A 21,171-nucleotide genomic window follows, 5' to 3' on the forward strand; every position below is an offset into this window, starting at 1 on the left:
GTTGTGAAAACGAAAAGATCTTTTGGAAATGTCATTTTTTTCATGAAAAAAGGTTTTCTTTCCGCCTTAAAAACATGCAGTATACATTTGGACTAAAAAGCTATTTAGTTTTTCTTTTTCCCAATAATTTCCTCTCTACGTTACTAACTAATCTTTAAGTGCCAGTTTTCATCAGTAGCTTTCAAATCAGTACAAAGGAGAAAAATGTCATTGTTCCTGCTGAACCTAAGGCACAGCAAGGGGCTGGAAGGGGATGCTAAGTGGCTTGCATTAATCTCCCAGCAAGCCAGAGCAGCAAAACCCACCTCCCGAACCCTAGGACAGTTTCCTACTTACTTTTCACAACCAGCCAGCACTCCTGTATGCCCTCTCTTTTGGCAAGAATCCCACTGAAATCCTCAGCCCAAAATACCTGTAAGTATGGCAGAATACGGATTTAACCTTCACATTTGGGCAGTTCATCTGCTGAAGGAGGAACTCAAGGCTCAATTAGAAGCCTTCTTCCTCAGTTCATCAGTTTCTGAATATCAGGAGCCAAACCACATGAATTCTTGTGCCTTGGATGTTTATTGTTTTACTTCGTAGCCTAGCAGACAAAGAAGAAGAGAGCAGGTGTCGAAGGCAGGGAAGAACAGTGGGACTCCTTCAAGACAGGAAAATACACTCTCAAGCATGGGGAGAAAAAGAAAGAATAAGTTGCTTTGTGCTGCCAATGCCTATAGTGGAGGAGCTGAACAACATTCCCCGCATCCCTTCTGCCTCTTTCTCCATGCACATCATTTTTTGCATAATAAAGAGAAAGCAATACTTTGTCATGCTGTATTAAAGATATTTATCTCCTGCAGTTCATGTGGTTTTCTATAGTTCTAGGATTAACCTAGGTACAGTCCTTGATATTTGCACAACAGAACAGATACTTGCCCCGAAACAGAAATCCTGTGTTTGATCCTGAGCAGCTCCTTATCAATACAGATTTTGACCTTGATGGCTGGTCAGTCAGCAACAGCATGGCCAAATTCAGCTTGAGCTGTGGTCAGCCTTTTGATTAGTTTGCATTCTTGAGATTCTATGGAAAAGGTCCACATGGTTGTGGCACATCTGGGGCCTACATCCCTATTACAGAAATGGTAGTGACCCATGCCATAAGGGCACAAAACGAAGCAAATATCTACGGAAGTTTTACTGATGTCCATGTGGTTGTGAGGGAGGAAAGAAGTTTGGATCTAGTGCGGCGTGAATAACCTATGGTAGCTCCTCTTCTAGTGGAGGGGCCTTTGTAGGAAACCTAGTCTCAAAGGAGACATTCAGGGGACCTACTCTGGAGGACCTGTTAGCTCTGTACTTTGATGAAGCCTGGAAATCTGCTGATGTCCTTGAGAATACCGTGTTCTTCATATTCTCTGGTGCAGCCGAATGGATGGCTTACAGACAGATGTGAGTCGTAACTCTGAAAAGAGTTCAAATAGATGAAAACCAGACCAATAAAAGAGATTTCCTGAATGAGCAGAGAGATAGCTGTACATCTGTCCCTGAATACAACGTGCCTACCAGTGAATATCTTTGGAAAGCCTATGGGATGCAGCCAGTATTGGGTACCTGAGACACTCCAATGCATCAAAGGGCTTGCAGATCGCAAGACAGAAAGCCTCATGCTCCAGTATTTAAGCACACAAAGGCTTGGATTTGCCTATAAGGCAGCTCTGGAGTCCTCTTTGTCTCAAGGATTGCTTTCTCAGACTTGCAGGAGAGCAGAGCCACACACCAGGGCAGCATACTTAGGCCCCTAATGTGTATTTTTACCTCATGGTAATATCTAAAAACATCAGCTGAAATAACTGCACTGTACTGTGCACTGTGCCAGCACTACAAAAGACAGTAGGATTCTCAAGCCACCTATCACTTAAATAGACAAAATAATGGGAGAATGTAAATATTATCATTCCCGTTGAGCAAACAGAGAGCTGGTATCACTTGGGGTGGGGGGGGTCAGGCGGATTGAGGAAGAAAACTCAGATCTGGCGACTCCCAGGCCAGTGTCTGAACCACACAGCCACAGTTCCACTCTCAGCAGAGCTGCTGTCTCCGGGTTTTGATCAGCACATATTGCTCCCAGCAGTTACCCTGTCTGATTTCCATATCCATATTAATTTTCCTACAGATGATGCAAGGGGTCAAGGGAAATAAAGCAGCACAACTCATGCAAACGTGGCGAAAAAAATGCCACCCCTTTTCTGAAAGCTTGCTGTAAAATAAATAAATAAAGTCGTATTAAAGACTGGAAAAATTACCAAGGGAGTCATAAAAAGTTAGCTTTAGGCCAGAGAAATGTTGCTTTTCATTTCTATATAGTACATGAGAATATTCTGTGGACTAACAGTGCATGAATAATGTTTTATTAAAATGTATATCTTTACAGCTTTATTTTATCAGGTCCTTCAAGGCTTGGCATAAAAAAGGTTTAACAAGTTTGACACATGCTGATTTAGCATTTATACCACAAACTGAATCTGCTGCTTTGTGAGGGAAAATAGGCCAGCTTTCAAAACACAAACACTGTGAAGTATTCAAAGTGAAACAAAAAAAAAGTGAGAAGTGGGAAGAACAACATAAAACCAGGACAACGATGGAAAATGCAAACCATGAAGCTTCCAAACCTGCTGTGGAAAGGCTTTGGTCTAACTTAGAAAATATACTGCACTAAATGGTGCAGTGTTTGTGGTATCAGCATCCAATTTTCTTAATTGAATATGCCAATAGTCCAACGTGTAGAATTCAACTAAAAGTAGTCACTGAGGTTTTTGTCCCCTTTTCTTCTCTCAAATGAGCATTTGATCAGGCCCTTCCTAAGTCCTATTAACACTTCAACACTAAACATATAAGCCAAAAGAAAACACTTCTGAGAATATAAGTTTTAAAACATTAATGTCACATTATCAGCTGCAGGAGGAGGTATTTTAGAAATCTCCTTGTTCAGCCTTAGTCCAACCCAGAAGAAAGCCACCCTAATGTTCGTTAGGGCTGCTATTTGCAAGTTGGCTTACAAGGCAATAATTACCTATTATTATTAGATGCATAGATATTAAATGTATTAATAAATATGTATGTAAACCCCAACATTTAGGACTAAAAAGTAACTTTTCCGGTTCTGTGCTGAACTTTGACATAGATTCCTGCATTCTGAAGTTAGTCAAACCTCAGCTAAACTCTTGTCTAACCTGTCTTGTACAAGAATTTCTTAAATACTTTAATCACAGTTTTTCTTTCCATGCAAACCCTGGATATCTGGTGTGTTTTGTCACTTTGCATTTCCAATTATTAAAACTGACAGATGGAGACCAGTTAATATTATTTTTATTTCTGTTACTTTGATAATTTTGTACTTCTGCTTTTAAAGCAACCACACTGGAGTCCTCTGAGCTACTTGTTTATGTAAGTGGACTGTAGACACAAGTATATGAATCTATATACTAAGCTTGCTGGAATTGCTACAGCACTACAATAGGGAGAGGATGGGTAACATATTTTCATTAATAAGGCATCATCTTTACAGAGCTAATCAATAAGCTAATTAAGTGGAGTTGTACCATTGCCCAACTTCACGGTGGGGCTTTTATGTTCTACATACATCTCTTCCACATTTCCCAGATTTCTGGCAAATTAAAGATAGATAACAAAAATTTGCCTTTATCATGACACATATCCGAACTTCTATTTCTTAGCATATTGAACAGCAGAACTCTACATCATAAATTACAACGTATGTTAGAAGGAAAGACAGTTCTATACAAAGCCCCTAATGTTTTCTCTGATAAGCGCATTCTTATGACATTCGATTAATCTAAAGATGATTTTCCTGAAAACTCACAATCTTTCTAGTACCTTAAAGTCCTTTTAGTAGCAACCATTCCAGAGGTAATTAATATAGTTTTATTTGTATAGCAATTTTCCTACTATTAGTTTTTGAAATGCAAGAGATTGCAAAGCTGTTTGTATGGGTTGTTTTCTTTTCTACCACTAAAAGTGGACACAGACACTTTCTGCAGCAATCCAGGAGAAGGAAACTGTGCTGGTTGTCACATTCCATAGCAATTTCCAAAAAAAAAAACCCATATATTTACATTCTATAAAGCCTCAATGTCAAAAAAATAAAACCATCACGGTTTTGATGAAACCAACAGTTCTCTACTTACATGCATCTACTTGAAACAAATGAATACGGGAAGTATATAACAGAAAATCTAGAGTTTATTAAGCTTTATGGCGTTATCCTTTGTTCTTTTAGAAACAGACTAATTTTTAGTTTTAGCCAGCAGGTTTTGCCTTAAATATGTCAACTTAATAAATGTTTCTTTAACAGTGTTTATAGCCAGTAAAATACTGGAGGGAATATGCTGTTTCTTGTGGTTACAGGTGTGATAGCATTAACAGAAATTTTAAGTCAACTTTTACCTTTTTAGGGTATATTTAGTATGAGACAGGGTCATACTTTCCTGAATAAATAACATAAGTCTATACAGCAATTGCCAAATTCTCTCCGTTGTATGTTTTATTGCTGGGTGATTCAAAACTGTAAGAAAATACTGAAACTGTCCTCACAAAAAAAAAAAAATAGTTAGATTGGGTAATGAAAAAGTAATAATTGGGGATGCTATCAAAGTTGAAAATGTTCTGATCTAATAATAAAGGAACAAATGTTAATTTTGACTACTTTGCAGCAATCTGCACGAGAGCAACAGAAATCTGATCAATGAAGAAATTGTCTTGGGATTTTACTACAAATTGACATTTGCAAATTTCCATTTTCTGGTGACATGTTATCCTGTTTGTTCACTTGGCTTTCCTACAAATTTCCATTTCAGGTTTAACTTTGTGAATATTGTCAGGTAGTGTGACAACAACAGAGCACTCTGAATCATTATGGCACTTTCTGACCAGTGCTGCACATTGTGTGGCAAATTTCTGTTATCTTCAATGGCAATGGCTCTGAAACACCATCACAGATTTAATTTAATGTCATCCTCCTCATAATATCATCTTCTTCATCGTGCCATCCTTCATAATATTTTCTCCTTCTTTAGTTTGACCTTCTTTCCCATTTGGAGAGTGGAAATAAGGGTTACTCATTGTAAATGTTCATTGATGTAAAATCATCTGATAGTAGGGGATGAGTGTGTTCGAGGAAGATCTGCAGAGCAAGATATTCTGCTTTGTTTTCTGCTAAGCACTGTGGGCAGCCCAATCCTCTCTGCAGGCCCCTGCTCCCACAGAGCTGTCCAGATGGTCTAGGTCTGACTCTCTTTCATGTGAGGTGGGGAGGTGATGGGGAAAGTTTGTGTTTGGCTTAAATGACTTACCCCCCAGATCCCTGGGCCTCAGCTGTTATACAACCCTCAGAAGATCCCCACACGTGCCTTACACCATTGCTTTTCGGTTGTCTGGGGTTTTCTTGTAAATAACCCCATCACCACCTCTTGCTTCTTTCTTGCTCTTGAGCCCTGGAAGGATAGAAGGAATGTTGCCCACTTATTAGCTCTAAATTGTAAGGCAAGCTTGAGAGTGAAAGGCAGGACACATTGGGGTTGTCCTTGCTGGCTGCAGCACCAGTACAGTAGAAATCATCGTGCCTTTGGCACGTTGGGAAAAAGGCTGGTTTTCCAGTCTTGTGAAAGACACAGCCTGACTGGGATGTATTGGAGATCGGTCTCCCCCACTCCCCATAGGATGCGTCTGTGCTCAGGGCTGGCTGAAAGCTGTCTGTCTGTTGAACCTGTACAGCAATGAACATGAAATAAGTAAGTTCCCTTATCGCTTACATGTGAGTGTTAGACCTCCACATTAAAATTAAGGGAACTCGGAATATGTAGAAAAATCTGATACGTTTATCTTGTTGAAAGACTGATAATTTGAATAAACAGGTTTAGTATCTTTACCCATAACTAGTCTAAAAAGGGTGGAGTGAGCAAAAAAATAGGTTAGTGAAGGGGATTTTAGGATCATAGGACGATTTGGGTTGGAAGGGACCTCAAGAGAGCTACGGTCAAACTTTCTGCTCAGAGGTAGGCCAGCCATGGGGTCACACCAGGTTGCTCAAAAAGAGGAGTCTGCAAAAATGAGTCCATGTAAAGCACAAATCACATTTACTATAAAGAAAGTACTTGAAATGGAGTTCATTGTGGAATTAATGGGTGGATGTAGCAGCAGATGCCCAGAGTCTCAGTGCTGTGGAGCTCGGTGCAAGTTCATAAGGTCATGGACCTTATCACAGGGTAGATCACAGAATAGATGGCAGGAGAGGCAGTGCTCCGTACTAAAACCACCACTTGCATCTGCATTAGCGGGACTGAGAGTACACATCAATCAAAAATTAACTAAAAGTGCTCTAAAGGTGTCTCCACCCAACTATTTCAAACAAGAGACACAAATCAAACCTCACAATAAGATGTGTTATTCCGTAAACACCAGTCAGTAATGCACGAAGGGGAATTGAGGTGTGATGGGAGCCTTCGGTTCCTGAGACATGGCTACTGTGCCCATGAAGATGACAGCAAAATATCAGTGATAATTTGGTTAGGGTCTTTTTTAAGTAAAGTAGTTTCAAACATAAATAATACTGTGCTCAACACAAACCAAATCTGTTCTAGACTTCATTATGTCGGATAAAGGTAAATTTGTCACTAGACTGGAAGTTAGTCATTGCCTAAGGATGAATGATCATGACATGATTACATTCAGTATAGCAAACTGAGTACATCCCTGCTAGTCATACACATACTGGTGCTTTAAAAGAGATAATTTTCTAAAGGAAAAAATTCTGAATGAAACTGATTGGAAAATAGAAAGTTCTTTATTCATGATTTTATTAGATTATCTTAACTCCACAGTGAGTGAAGAGGATACCTTTGGCTAAAAGCTTATACCACCTCAGTGGTATGGACACAAAATATAGAGAGATACAGGAAGAGAAAATGAGAAAAAAAAAGTGGAAATGGGGGTAAATGAAATGTTATGAAATATGTAAGGGATGTAATAGAGAAGCCAAAGGCATAGCAGGGAGTGTGGGCTGGCTGTCAGGACTAAGTAAGACCAGTGAGAGAAGCTGAAGGTGTGCTGTACCTCGGGGACTGTGAACATTTATTGCCACATACTGGTATTGTTGCTGGTAAGACAGGAACAGATTTTGGCTCTGGGACAGATTATTTACTTGAAAGTGGTTCTTATATCACTCTTTAATTTGGGAATTTCCTCCTTTAGGAACCCTTTTCTTGTATTACTGAAAAAAGACATCATTTCTAAAAATCCAATGTATTTTTCATGCACTAGGTTATTTTCTTAATTATATTTGCTGGAGATACAGTTTTGCTCACCTTCAATTTATGTTCTTATTTCTAGAGCCTTTGGCAGTCTTTCAAAGAGTATCCATACACACTGAATTTCATCTCTCGGCTTTAGATGGTAGCTCTCAATAAATCCACTAGCAGGACTAGCAGAAGGGAGAGCACTTCCCATTTCCTCCTCCCCTGAGCAGAGCTCCAGAATAAATCACGATCCGCAACACTTCATTGACTGTGGTAAAGCTCTCCTTTCTGCCAAGTTCAATGGCTGATGAAGTTGCATCTGCTATTTCTCCAGCCTTGTGCCAGGTTTTACAGCTTTCGGAACAGAAATTAAAGAATCTGTAGTATATAAACATTTAAGTGTTATTTTTCCATTACAGGTTTCCAAAAGCTGTCCTGCCACCCAGGTCAAGACAGCTTTCCACAGCAGTTATCTTGCTCAGACGTGAGTTCGAACTATGACTGATGTATCAGTTCAGGTTGTTCATTAAAGCGGTTGTCACCTCTGATGGCAGCGGAGAGTAACCAGGTTGGAGCTGGAAAGCAGGAATTTGATTCAGCAAGAGCTGGCAAACTTTCAGCACGCATGGGTAGGGATAAAAAGTGGCATTATTCCTTGTCCTGGGATACATACTCTTTTAAAACCACTTCTTTTAAAACAGCTCTGTATATGAGCTCTTGGTATATAGGTCATTACTAGCCAGACACAAAGTTGTTAATAGCACTGCAGGAAAGACAGAGGTGGGCAATAGGATTTTCTAGATCCTGGATGACAAACCCTTTGATTCTGTATTGGAAACATAGCAAGACGATTTGCTCACATCATCTAAGTATAATGAAATCTGTTGCAAATATTTAGAAGATTTAGATAGCTAGAAACATCTCTTGGGAACAGATCATTTCTAATGTGTAGACTGGGATAACCTGCACTGAAAGGGAAATGTTATTTGCCATACCATAGAATCATAGACTCATAGGATAGTTAGGGTTGGAAAGGACCTTAAGATCATCAAGTTCCAACCCCCCTGCCATAGGCAGAGACACCTCACACTAAACCATCTCACCCAAGGCTTCATCCAACCTGGCCTTGAATGCTGTCAGTGATGGAGCATTCACAACCTCCCTGGGCAACCCATTCCAGTGCCTCACCACCCTAACAGGAAAGAATTTCCTCCTTATATCCAATCTAATATCTAATATCAATCTAATATATCTACCATGGTCATGTTTAATTTATGCAGGTCAAAAAAGGGCAGGTGGGCTACCCCACATACCCATGGACCTGTAAGCAAAATACCAGAAAAGAAACAAAATATTTGGCTGTGAAATATTCTACTAGTAGGAATGTGACTAATGGAAACCTGGAATTCCTTCAAACATACCCATTTCATTCCTTTACAGCATTACAATAGAAAAGTATTAGGTATTACTCCTAGCAATATATTACTCTTAGTAATATATGCAAGTATTACTCCTAGGCTCTTAACTTGGCATCCCTTGGCAGTCTTGGGGGCACTATGGCTATTGATTACCAGCAGAGCACAGGTTAATTGGATTGAGCACGAGCCAATTAACATCTCAAAGCGAGCCTCAGCTGGATGATTGTGTTCTAAGACGAGTATTAGGCCCAGTTTTGTCGTGAATAACATCAACATGAAGTCCAAACTCACTACTGACATCATGAAGCAAACATGAATTTCAGATACAGCGTCCATAATTTGGAAAGAAGTTTGGAAGCAACCTTTGAGTGCAATTCAGGATCTAAAGGGCAGGTAAGATGATGAAAAGCAAGCTCAAAAAGCTGGACTTCAGGAGAGCAGACTCTGGCATCTTCAAAGATGAGAAAAGGACCCGGAAGGAAGGGTGGCCCAAGAAATATGGTTCATATTCAAGGATAACCTCCCCAAAGCTCAAGAAAGTTCCATCCCAAGAAACGAGAAGTCAGGCAAAAAGGGGGATGAAAAAGGGCTCCCAGCCAAACTCAAGACACTAAAAGGAAGCATACAGAGGATTGAAACAAGGATAGGAGGAATACAGAAACATTGTCCAGGCATACAGTGATGAAGTTAGGAAAGATAAAGCTGAGATGGAATAGAACTTGGCCAGGCATGTCAAAGTCAACAAGAAGAGCTTCAGTATGTACATAACTGACAAAAGGAAGACTAGGGAAATGTGCCCATTGCTCAATGAGACAGAAAAGGCTGAGGTACTGAATGCTTCCTTTGCCTCAGTCTTGACTAGCAAGACCAGCTTTAAGGAATCTTAAGTCCCAGAGACCAGGGCTGAAGGCTGGAACGAGGGTGATCTGCCAGTGGTGGAACTGGCTCAGGTCAGGGAATACTTCATCACTGAGGATGCTCTCAATAATTTTTGACTGGGATTAGCACCCAAAGACTGGAAGAAAGTAGATGACACTCCTATCTTCAAGAAGGGCAAGGAGGGCAAAGCAGGGAGCTACAGGCCAGCCAGCTTCACCTCAATCCGTGGCAATGTGATGGAACAACCAATCCTAGAAACCATTCCCGGCACACTGAGGACAAGAAAGTCATCACCAGTTATCACCAAGGGGAAATCATGCTTGCCCAACTCGGTAAACTCCTATAGTGGTGTGACTGGCCTGGTAGATGAAGGGAAAGCAGTGGACATCCTAGACTTCGTGGATATCCTATCAGCCTGGACATCAGTAAGACGTTTGGCACTGTCTCCCATAAGATACTCATAGACAAGCTGTTGATGTGTGTCTCTAATGAACAGACAGTGAGAAGGTGAACTGAAAACTGGCTGAATGGCTGGTCCCAGGGGGTGGTGCAAAGTCTCGTTGAAAACCAGTAACTAGTGGTGTACCACAGGGGTCACAGTCCTTTAAATGCCTTAAGTTAGTGATATAGAGTTCAGTTTGTTCAGGAGGATTTCAGTCTTATTATTATTTCTTCCTTTTGGAGATGTACAAATATTCCATTAGAAGAAAAAAAACCAACCAAACCCAAACCCAGTCTTTCCAAGGAAATTCTGTCCTGTTCATTAATTCACTTTCTGCTTACTTTCCAAGGCACTGGTATCTAAAAGAAAAAGGAAAAAGGAAGGGTCTGGGGTATCTAAAAGCATCTTGGTGAGTGACTAGGCACCTATTTCTGCAAGAGGAAAAAGCTTTCTCAAACCACTGGATAAGGAACAATCATCAGCAGCTGGAACTTCTCATTTGCAGGCAAGCTACAGACTAAAAGAGAGAAATACAAAGTATTTGAAGAAACTACTACAGACAGCAGCAGCATCTTTCCTTCCTGATTCCTCAGGCAGGGAATGAACTTCTTCCCAGGTGATGAGGAACAAACACAATGTGTAATTCAGTTCTCTGAAAACTCTGTCAGAGGGCAGTGAAATCTAAGGTAGTGATGGTCCCTTCTAGTGATCCCTCCTTGCCTGACGTACCAGTCATGAAGTAGGTTCCTCAAGGACACCCCATGAGTTATTAGCAACCAACCCACTCCAGGCTTGAGGGACTCAGCCTGTATTACGTTCCAGAGAAGCCTGAATTTGCTTAGGCTATGACAACTGAACACCCAAATGAGTAAACAAGGATATTTTCCTTGCTGCTCTATGGGTCAAACTATGCAACATGCAATTTTGAAGACACTCGGTGCCCAGAGAGGGCAATGCAATGGTCTAGAAAGATGGTTTTATTAATCTAACACTTTTTGCAGGATTTATTGTTTGGATTTTGTCAGGTGAAGCAATGAATGTTTATGGCTGAGGTTTAGAAAGTAATAAGAATATTTTCTTTTCAACATGGGGATCTGTGCTTGTCTTTATTGGAATCACAACCTAGGCCTTGTCTGGGAGCAAAATCACTAACGTGCTCAGGCTTTTGTAAATGAGGTCAGCAAGAAAGAGAAGTGTGACATGAGATTTGGAGTAGTTTTGATCCGAAGGAAAGGATTTCTTGTAAACAAACTATGTGTGAATTTGACCTGTGTATATAAATAATGTAATCTGGCCTACAGTAGCTATTAATGCTTTGAAGGATATAAAACTTTCATGAAGAGATGTAGGAAGTAATGGAATAGCCAGCATGGGAACGAATGAACATTTACGTGATGCTTTTCTTAAAATGGGTAGTCCTCAGAAATAGAAAAAGCATGGCGCTGCACTTTCACAAATAAAAGAAATAAAAGAAGTTTCTTTAGATAATAAAGACGAATAATTGCACTCAGTAATTAAGGAAAAAAAATGTGCTTTCTCTGATTTCCCCTGAATTAGGAAAAGGACCTTTTTAGTGAACCTTTTACATGGGTAAGTTGCATTTTAGAACTGAATTTAATTCCAACCTTCTATTGATCAAGTAATACTGTTATGAAACTCTCTCCTGGACTGTTTTCACAGGGATAACATATTTTTGGTGGGTTTTCTTCCCCCTCAGGAGAGCAACAGACTATTTCAGTGTGTTCCATAGTGCTTTGTTTAGACATATACACACACCTGTACATGCATTTGTAGATGCTTGTTCCTATGCAAGCAGATAAGCACTTCTAAGCAAAGGCTCCAGGGGAGTTACATGCCCAGAATCAGGACACTTAATTGGATTTTGTGCCTATAAAAATCTCCTGCCAGCTGTTATGGCAAAAAAAGGAGTCTTCCCATTTTGTCAGCTCTCCCTGCCTTTGTAAGAGGAAGATGAAACACTGTTCTCTCTAGTGAGCCCAGCAAATCTTGAATCCCGACCAGAGTCAGACATAAGCTCAGCCTGTGCTGGTGCGGGCTAAAAGGATGCTTCTCTGTGCCTTTGTATGAAATATGTATGTGATAGCTCTGGCATCTAAAGCATTCTCTCTTTCCCTACTTGCATGTCATCCTCTTCAGGTCAATAGCAAAGCACGCTGTCACAAGGGACATTGTGTGTGTGTGTTTGTCTCTGTTTAAAGGATATAATCTCCATGTGCAAGGTAAGTGTTTGTGGTTGGCACTTTTAAAATCATGCGCCTGAATGTAGCTTAATAAAGATGAATCTCAAAGCGGAAGAATTATTTCACCATTTTCTTAATTTCATAACAATTCCCTTTTGCTGTTTTCCCCCTATTTTCCCCTATGATTTTGGAGCTTTTCAATCATTTTCATTTTAAAGTGTAGAGTATAGGTGATCATTTTTTTAAGCTTCAGGGCTTCCTTGCTGTGCTACAGCAACTCCTAAATTTTTGAAGTGGTGGAAGCCATCTGTCTCAACAGATCATGTTCTTTTACACTGAATGACGAACCAGCATTTCACTTGATTTAGACTTAAAACAGTCTTGGAAAGGAAGGAATTTCATAAGGCTGCCAATTTTTATGTCTTCTATTAAGTTCCTAGTGTTCTGCTCTGTAGATTGCTAGGGTGGTATCTGTCCCTCCCAGATGGGAAAGTAGGGCACAGATAAAAAAATAGTTTTCTCAATGTCAAGAAGGAAGACATTGAGAGGAATTAACCGAATATCCCCATCCAGTCCCTTACCAATAATCATCCTATTCTCTGGACCTCTGTGATGAATAGAAAACTGGAGGTAAATATTTGAAGAGTCTATTAAAGACATATGGGTATGGAAGCACTGATTTTCCTTTGTCCCTTTGAAAATCATTTCCTAAATATTTTACAGCATGCATTCAGCATAATTTAATTTCTCTTAGATTTATACTCCAGCGCCGCATGAGATGGCATTCAGACTGCGTAAATGCAGCTGTAGCCCATGTGAAAACATGGCCTTCACAACAAAGCACTTATTAAGGTCATTACTGAAGTTTTTATTTTCTGGACTATGTTACAGAGGAAGCCTGAACAATAACCTTTTTATAAGGATGCATAAGGACCTCCTGGTGTTCACTGTATGACCTGACACCACAAGAATGAAAATTAAAGGACAAGCAGTGTCAGCGCTGGCTTTGCCGTCTGCTGCAGCACTGGAATAGTTAACAGCTGCTATTTTCCTCTCTCCCAGATTTCACCCATGAGTCTTCCGAATGGAATGAAAGGGTGTGCAAGTGGCTCCTTCTGAACATGTCTGGCAAATACAAGAAGAGTTTCTTTTCTTTCATTCTTTCCTTTGGGTTAGGAAGGGCAAGCCCTGCCTTGGACTACAGAAGTGTTCTTGGTCTACCAATGCTGCAGAATGAAGAATTCCTCCTACTAGCCAAAAAGGAGAAATTTAGCACAGGAAGTAAATGTTTGGCTCATATGCTGCTTAAAGTAAACTACAAACACAATTAGGATGATGCGAGTTTGGGGAAGACTGTCTTTACAGAGAGCCTGGAAAGCATTGCTCCCATAATAAATTATGCCATAATAGTAATTTTCTGCTAGGTGTGAACAGGCACAAAACACGTCTTTGTTCATAATGTTTTTTATTGTAGCAGTTGTCATAAGCAAAACCTGAAAGTACTTGAGAATCCATTAAAATCACAATAAGAGTTATAAAAGAAAAACCCCATCTCTTGAAAGTTTGTCTCTGCAGACTTTCTAAAAGTGAGAAGTCGATAAGTATGAGACACATGTATGTGATTTCAGACTAATGATTAACTGTTGAAGTGCTAGCTTTGTACAATCAGGCCTGCTGCTTAGCAAAGAAACAAACCCCTTCAATCTCTTAAGCTGCTGGATGAAGCCAGCTTCTGAATTGCTATGTGTGATAAGATGTGCTGAATCCCAGACTGGAGGGACATTGACTGGCCATGAATCAGTGGTTACTGTCTCCAGCATGTTCCAGTTACAGTGCTCTTTCCCAAAGGGCAATTGTTACTTGGATTTATGCCTGCTTGTAACTGCTTTATCTGTAGTTGTGTCCAAGCCCCAGTGCATTTCATAAACTTAGGGCTTACAGTTTCTTGTCTTCCAGGTCATGTATTTCACAAAGAGAGAATGGACTTGCATTAGAGATCTGTAATACTTGGATTTACTCAAGTTCTAGAAGTGAGATTTTTAATTTTTTTTTTTTTACAGAATTATTGAATTCAGACAGATTTCTTTCTTCACACATCCAGGTCATGAACAAGTGCTCCAGTTCCCAAGTTAAAACAGCATCTTGCCAACTTCAGAACATTTGGCTGGTCAGCAGGAAAGGAAAAGCTGCTTGTAAAGCACTGGAATGCATTTTCAATTAGTCACTCCATTGCTTAAAAGGCTAGGCATTAGACACTGGGAGGAGAGGCTGGGGGGGGGCAGTGCTGGTGGGGAGGGACAGTATGAGGCACTTTGGAGAAGGGCCTTTATCAGCCCACAACAGCAGCCCTGAAGTTGGAGGCCACTCTTTAATAGATAAGCTTTTGTTTAACAGCAGGCTCCCTAGAGACAGTGAGGTTTTCCTGGTAGAAGACCAGGATTTCTTTCAAATAAGTTAATATTGCTTTGTATGAAAGAGCGGTGGAAAATATGTGTTGGGAAGATGCTGGATGGTTATTTATCTCTCTAGAAAGGTTATTTATTTTATTATTGCCTGATAACCAGGCTGTTGGGCATCCTGACTAAGAGGTCGTGCTTTGGCAGACCTTCCTTGGCTCCTAAAATATTTTGAATGAGATAACAGCCTTGAAAGAAGATTAAATAACCAACTCAAACTGCTTACTAGGTTTACTGTCCTGCCCAACGCTACTGAATTCCTCAGTCCAGTGGGTTTCTGGTAAAGAAACAGCTGGGAAAAAAACGCTCAAAACATAAAACCATCTTTCTAATACTCAGTAGCCATCATTGCTTCTGCCTTTTTTAAAGGCTTTGTCCTGTACTTGACCTTCAAATGTTTGCAGCTAGCTGATCTGGAACGTTTTTGACTCCACAGCTGTCTAAACTAAGGGTGATGACATTGCTTAGAGATCCTTTTGCGTATGTGTGTATATGTGAATACTGTTTTCAAAAGAATATATGTATATTTACTTTAACATGACTCAGAATCTTGGAAAGCTTATAGTTCTTTATCGTATTAACTGAGAACTGCCAAGCTCTTGCTAGCTCATGCATGTTATGGCATGAGAAACCAAAGGTATGCAATAGGCTGGTTTCCAGCAGGTAGAGGAAATGTTAAGGGTTGTTGCCTTCTGGCTAAGTGTGATAAATTTGCTCAAGTAATATTTCACAGATGTGCTGGGCTGTTTTGGCAAACGAGGTGAAGATCATAGGAAATTTCTTCACTTAAAAGCATAAAAATCAAAGTTTTGAAGACAAAGTTCTTAACCGCAACAGAAAACCACACTGAACTAAAAGACAGGCTGGAGTACCACTATCCAAGCGCAAGAGTTAATGTAATCCTGCAGTGGGTTTCTGTTTTATTTGTTTTCTCCTACTATAGCTACACGCTGCATGAAATACGTGAGGCTGTTTTGGAAAATCCATTGCCCGCCGCAAGTTTCTCTGTGCTAAACTTAATCTTCTAGCTTTATTTTTAGCAAACTTATAGTTGCTTTCTTCAATGTCGGAGGGAAAAGATGGCAAAATGCCAGCCAGGTCCAGCAAAAGGGAGACCTGGCTTTCGTTCCAGACGTGAAAAGTTTAAGATAAAAATAATAAAACCCACCATAAATAGTTTCAAATATGAAAGGAATAAGAATCTTAACTCCTATGGTATAGTTTTCACGTGGAGGAAGTAATGGAGTGCTTTCTGTGCAATCAAAACTGTGTTTATAGAAAGTATAAAATATACTGGTAAGAGAGAGAATTTTAGACATGGGAGATAGTTTGTGGAATTTCTGGATGACCAGAGTAAGAGATGTTCAGCATACTGGTGCAGTTTGGCACTCACCTGAAGCGGAGGACAAGGGATCACTTGTTACTCTTGGTATTGGTTTCTCCACATACATCGGGGTAAATTGTGGTCCTCCACCCCTTGTGTCTAGTCCTGGAAGTCTAGGCATATACAAACATCCAACCTGAAAGTAAAGGTCTCTTACCCTTGTACCTCTCACCTACTCCTTACCAGTACAGAAACTAGAAAGCAGTCAGGTCCCGAAGTGGGGTGAAAGCGCAGAGCATCACTGCCTCTTTCTTATCGTGCAGCAGTGGATGGGTAGGATGTGACAAGGACTCAAATTGGGCTTGTCAAAGGGACCAGATAAAACAGTATTTTGATTCTCTTTTTTTTGTTTGCAGGCTAAGCTTGAAGCCCTTGTTAATTTGAGCCTGGTCATCAATATGAGATGTTCAGTGAGAGGTTTATATGGGACAATGTGTGAATATAGCTGTAAACCCAGAAAATTTGACAGTAGAGAGAAAGAGAAAAGGCAGCGTACTGTAACCACTTATGTCCTCCCCAGCCTCAAGTGAGGGGTTAGCCTGTGTTAACAGTGGTTTACAAACTTCGGGGAAGAAAGGAAAAGACACTGTCCAATCTCTTTTTAATCGCTTCCCATGCTGTAAATGAAGGTTTCCTCAGCTCCACAAAGAAACATATGACAAGTGGCGATTGAATTTCATTTTCCATGGCAAGCACCTAACCCACCTCCTGTCGGTAAATTAATATATAGCCCCAAAGGTTCCAGAGGTGGATACAACCCTTATCTCTGAAGAAGTGCTCAGAGATATGTGTGTATAAGGTGAGAAACACCCTGTGCCTGTTAAGAGGGAGATGGAGCATCTGTAACACCCAGCTGTCCTCCACCCCTAGATATGCATCTTCAATCTCACCATCAGCAGCCTCTGATGTGTTTGTCCTTGTTACACCCCTCAGAGACAAAGCAAAGCCATTGGAGCCATGGCCCAGGGGAGGGTGTAAGATCCAGAGGTCTGAAGTTGGGGCCCCACTTGCTGAGGCCGGAGGGGGCTCACTGTTCATTTCCCTTAAATGAGGGATTAGTGATGCACTGGCCTTTGAATACAGAAGGCATTTTGTATCTAGGTTGCTTAAAACCGGTTGTTTTATCGGAGCCCACTATCTCCTGGCTGCTGTCTGGCAGGCAAAATGGTCACAGGGCAGTGGGAAGCCTCAGCGTCACCTTCTGGCAAGGGCAACACTGTGCTGCCTTTGTACTATAGGGATGCCAGCAAGGGGGAGAGGGGGAGTCAGCCTGCCCCAAAGCAGCCTACAGCATGCAAGGGAGCCCTGGAAATAGTTTAGACGAGTTTTATCTGTCCAAAGGAAGTGGTGGTGGGAGACTTAAAGCAGCCTCAAAAGGCCTTATTGTACCCCTTATTATGTTTCCATGAGCGTGCGATCCCACACATTACCAGAACTCCATGTGACCACATTAATGCTTCTTTTTAACATATAAGGGATGAACTTAAATTTTTTTACTTTTTTTCTTTTGTAATTTTAGGATTTGGGTTTTTTGGGGGGGGGAACTGGTAGCAAATTGAAAGTAGGAGCACACACCTATGGTACAAATAGCAAAGTGGAACCATCCGTCATTTGGGCTAGTTTGGTTCTCATTGAGCATTTCATAAAGGGCAGTTTTGTCGTTCCCCCCCCCGATTTTATTTGGGAATTTCTAGCAATCCCAAGAATCAGTCGAGCTCAAGGAGAGGGTTCAGTCATTCACGTGATGAAAGGAAAACATTTAGGAGGAGGAACACATGCAAAAGATAAATCTTTAAACAGAGGGAAATCGATGTCCAGAAGTGTTACAGAATCACAAAATAAGCCGCTCCTCCCGATTTTCCCACATAAACGCACACTGACAGCACTTACACAACTTTACTTTACTTACGCTTTACTACTTATTGATGTAGCAACAGACACAAGAAATGGAGTTCACAGAATTACACAGACGCCTTTCCCCCCTCTCAAACACCCAAAGGGTTACATCTGTCTTTGCATTATTAGGCTCTATATTACCCCACCATCATACAAATCAGGCTGCTTTCAGTCACAGCTTCAGCTCACAACCCTAATGGCTTTTAAAACATAAAGGGGGGACACAACGAGGACTCCGTACTCCAAAGGCTGTGAACTGGTTTTGATGTGTGCATTTGCCTGTCTCTACGAGGGGCTAAGGGGAGGAGAAAAGGATGGGAGAGGGAGTTGCGTTAAGTCCCTCCTTTAAAAGTGTCAGACTCCAACCTGCACAGAGCAGGGAAAGCCCCCAACAACCTTCAGGAAATAATATAAAAGCTAAACCTCAGAGGCAGAAGGAAATACCCAAAAGGAGAAGTCTGCAGCTTGCAGTAATCTGTAAATGATTGCTGACAAAGACTGGAGGCTTCAAGCTTGAGCTGTGTTTGCTCCAAGAGGAAGCCAAGAAGGACGGTGTTAATAAAGAGAGATTTAACTGAGGGCTGTGCTTGGAATAAAGTGGGCTACAAAAAGGTCAAATTTGATCAGTTGGAGCAGATTACAAGGGCTTTAAAAGGTAGTGGTAAAGAAATGAAACTGGGACTGTGAAGCAATATAGCACAGGATTGATTTTGGGGGTGGAGAGAAGCTGGGACAAGTGCTTATCAGCTTGAGGAGGAAGAGCTGTGCTGGGTTTGTTGTCATTCCCACACTCAGTAGAGTACTTGCTGCTTTTGTGGTTAGGCTTCCCTGCCGTGGGGTTGTTTTTTTCCTTCTTTTATATATATATTTTATCTTTGTTATTCCTGCAATGGTGTCTATAATCTCTGACTTGGATCCTCTGAAAAGCTGGAAAGTTTTAAGGTAGGCCTATGTTTTCTTCGGTTTAGCCCTAAATTAACGGGAGTTTGTGTTATAATCGGAATGCGAGCCCTGGGCTTGAGTAAGAGAAAAGTTTCTGGTAATTAGAGCCCTTTTAAGATACAGCAAACCTTTGAGCAGATGTTTAGAGAGACCCGAGGGAGGGTTTTTAAGTATGCTTCTCGGTGTTACAGTGTAGAGGGTTTTTTTCCCTTCCTTTCTTCCCTTTTTATACGGAGAGGTTGCTCCGCAAATTCAAGTTAGCAGTAAAGGCTCACACCAGTTGAAACTGCGGGATTAACTCCCTGCTTTCCGCACCGTGCTCTGCGGGCGATCCGGGTGGGAAACAGCATGAAAGTTGAGCAAGGAGTGGGAAATAAGTCTTGGGGGGGGAAGGAAGGGGGACAAACGTGCTTGTTTCGTGTCTTGTTTGGCTTTGTTGTTGAAGCTTCCACTCTTTGCTGTCCCTCCAGGGCATGTGTTTGATACTTAAAAGTTTGATGCTTGCAATCAGTTTGGTACTGATTTTTTACCTTCAGCACTGCTGTTTTCCTTTGTATAGTGAAAAGGGGTAACTTGAGCTGCTAAAGAGAAGGGAAGGGGGAATCATTGTTAACGCCTGCTGCAGCTATTACAGCTCCACAGTGTTAAATGACCTTGTTTAATGCTCCTTGTAAGTGCTTTATTGAGTGTCCGGACGTGCAGAAAGTTTGCTGAACTTCACTGGAAATATTTGGGAATGTAGACGGTGAAATGAAATAAATGAATGAAATGAAATAAAAATAGTTATATATAAAACTAAATGCATTTTCTAAAGCTCTTAGGCAAAACATGGAGCTGCACCTAATATTAATGCAGTATTTTGTTACTTAAAGGGAGTAAATTGCAAGGGGTTTGAGAAGGTATGTGAATTGTGGTATTATTATGCTATATACAATAATAATAATACAGGATATTTTAGCTTCTTACTGCAGTGATTTACAGAACTTATTAATGTGTCCTGCGCTGAAGGAGGAAAACCAACCCTTCTAAAGTCAACCATAAAGTTTACTTACATTAGTAGTTTTTTTCCTTTTTCCTCACATTTGCAGAACGCTGAACTTTTCCTTTTTGGAAGCTTGAATTTCTCTGTCAGTCTTCTGAGCCTGTGCACAGGAATGTGAACCGAGATCCTTTATCCTTGACTGTGGCATGAGGCTTGGCACAGCGGTCTTACTGCAAGTTTGTTTTGTTGGTTTGGTTTGGTTGGGGCTCTTTTCAAGTCATTTAGGACTGTCAGCACGGAATGATGGGGTTTTATTCGACTTTCAAAGCCTCGGGGGGGATGTGAGCTCAAACGTGTTGTGCGGGATAGTGGAGTGCTGTGATTGGCATCTGGGGTAAACAGTCACGTTACAGCAGACGGGAGCAGGGGTGACTGCTGTGAGTCATCACCAATGAATGCCAGAAAAGGACTTTCGCAGAGCTTCATATGTGTTGTCTTACAGCGTGTGCTCCAGAAAAGCTATTCTAGGAGTTACTTTAAAAGTTCACCTCGCTCCGTGAGACTACTTCTGATTCCTCGGCTAGTCGAGTCAGGTGATGCCAGGTTTTTGCTGCGTTGAGGGATGACACGGAGGACTTGAAAAGATTGAAGGAAGAGGCAGTGTTGCCCCCTCAAAGAATCCTGCTTTCTTAGAAAAAATGATGTATTTGCATGACTGTAAAAAAAATCTCTCCTTGGCGCTTTTCCCCACATTTCCCAGTGATGTGTGTATGTCTGGAGATTAGTTGTGTGGACGCAGAGCAGGTCTAAGATGTGATTAAGTCGATTTTACTGGACATGTCTGTGTGTAGTTACCGTGTATGATTACAGCAGCGACCCTGTATGAATATGGCATTGTGCTGATCAGCGGCAGGATGCAGAGGGTTAAGGGGTGGCGCATCACAATATGGTATATAAGTGAAATAGTCACTGATAGTAAAAAGCTAGAAGTCAGTGTGCAGTTCATATGGCTTATGACTTACTGCACTGAAATGCTGCTTCTGCGTTTCATAAATAAGGCCATATTTCCAGCTTGTTTGATGCTTCTGAGCTTACTGGTTTTAGTGCCTCTTCACCGTGTACAAAGGAGCCTATAGCTAACATTCATAAGAAACAGAGGAATGTTTCTGTGTGCTTCTCTAAGGTGGCATGTAGCAATGCTTAAGAGCCAAATGAGATGCTGTGGCAAACGCTATGCTCAGCTCAAGAGTAGCATCCTATGGCAGCAAATGCTCAA

The 21,171-nt window shown here is 41.0% G+C and overlaps 1 protein-coding gene across 2 annotated transcripts in view; it reads left to right on the top strand.

Annotated features, from left to right (window-relative positions):
- CELF2 (CUGBP Elav-like family member 2) overlaps nt 1-21,171 on the top strand; it is a 563,629-nt gene that overhangs the window by 163,065 nt on the left and 379,393 nt on the right. Inside the window, exon 1 of one of the 2 annotated variants that reach the window (XM_061468599.1) lies at nt 18,434-18,913. The exons of the other annotated variant lie outside the window; for it this stretch is intronic. Within the exon in view, the coding sequence (XP_061324583.1) occupies nt 18,861-18,913 (53 nt within the window). The 5' untranslated portion in view covers nt 18,434-18,860. Of the gene's footprint in view, nt 1-18,433; nt 18,914-21,171 lie in introns of those variants that run through there. 2 annotated transcript variants of the gene reach the window in all.

Source organism: Pezoporus flaviventris, unplaced genomic scaffold (assembly GCF_033815535.1).
Source record: "Pezoporus flaviventris isolate CSIRO_AGI_PZ_B2104156 unplaced genomic scaffold, CSIRO_AGI_Pfla_v1 ptg000049l, whole genome shotgun sequence".
Taxonomy (NCBI): domain Eukaryota; kingdom Metazoa; phylum Chordata; class Aves; order Psittaciformes; family Psittacidae; genus Pezoporus; species Pezoporus flaviventris.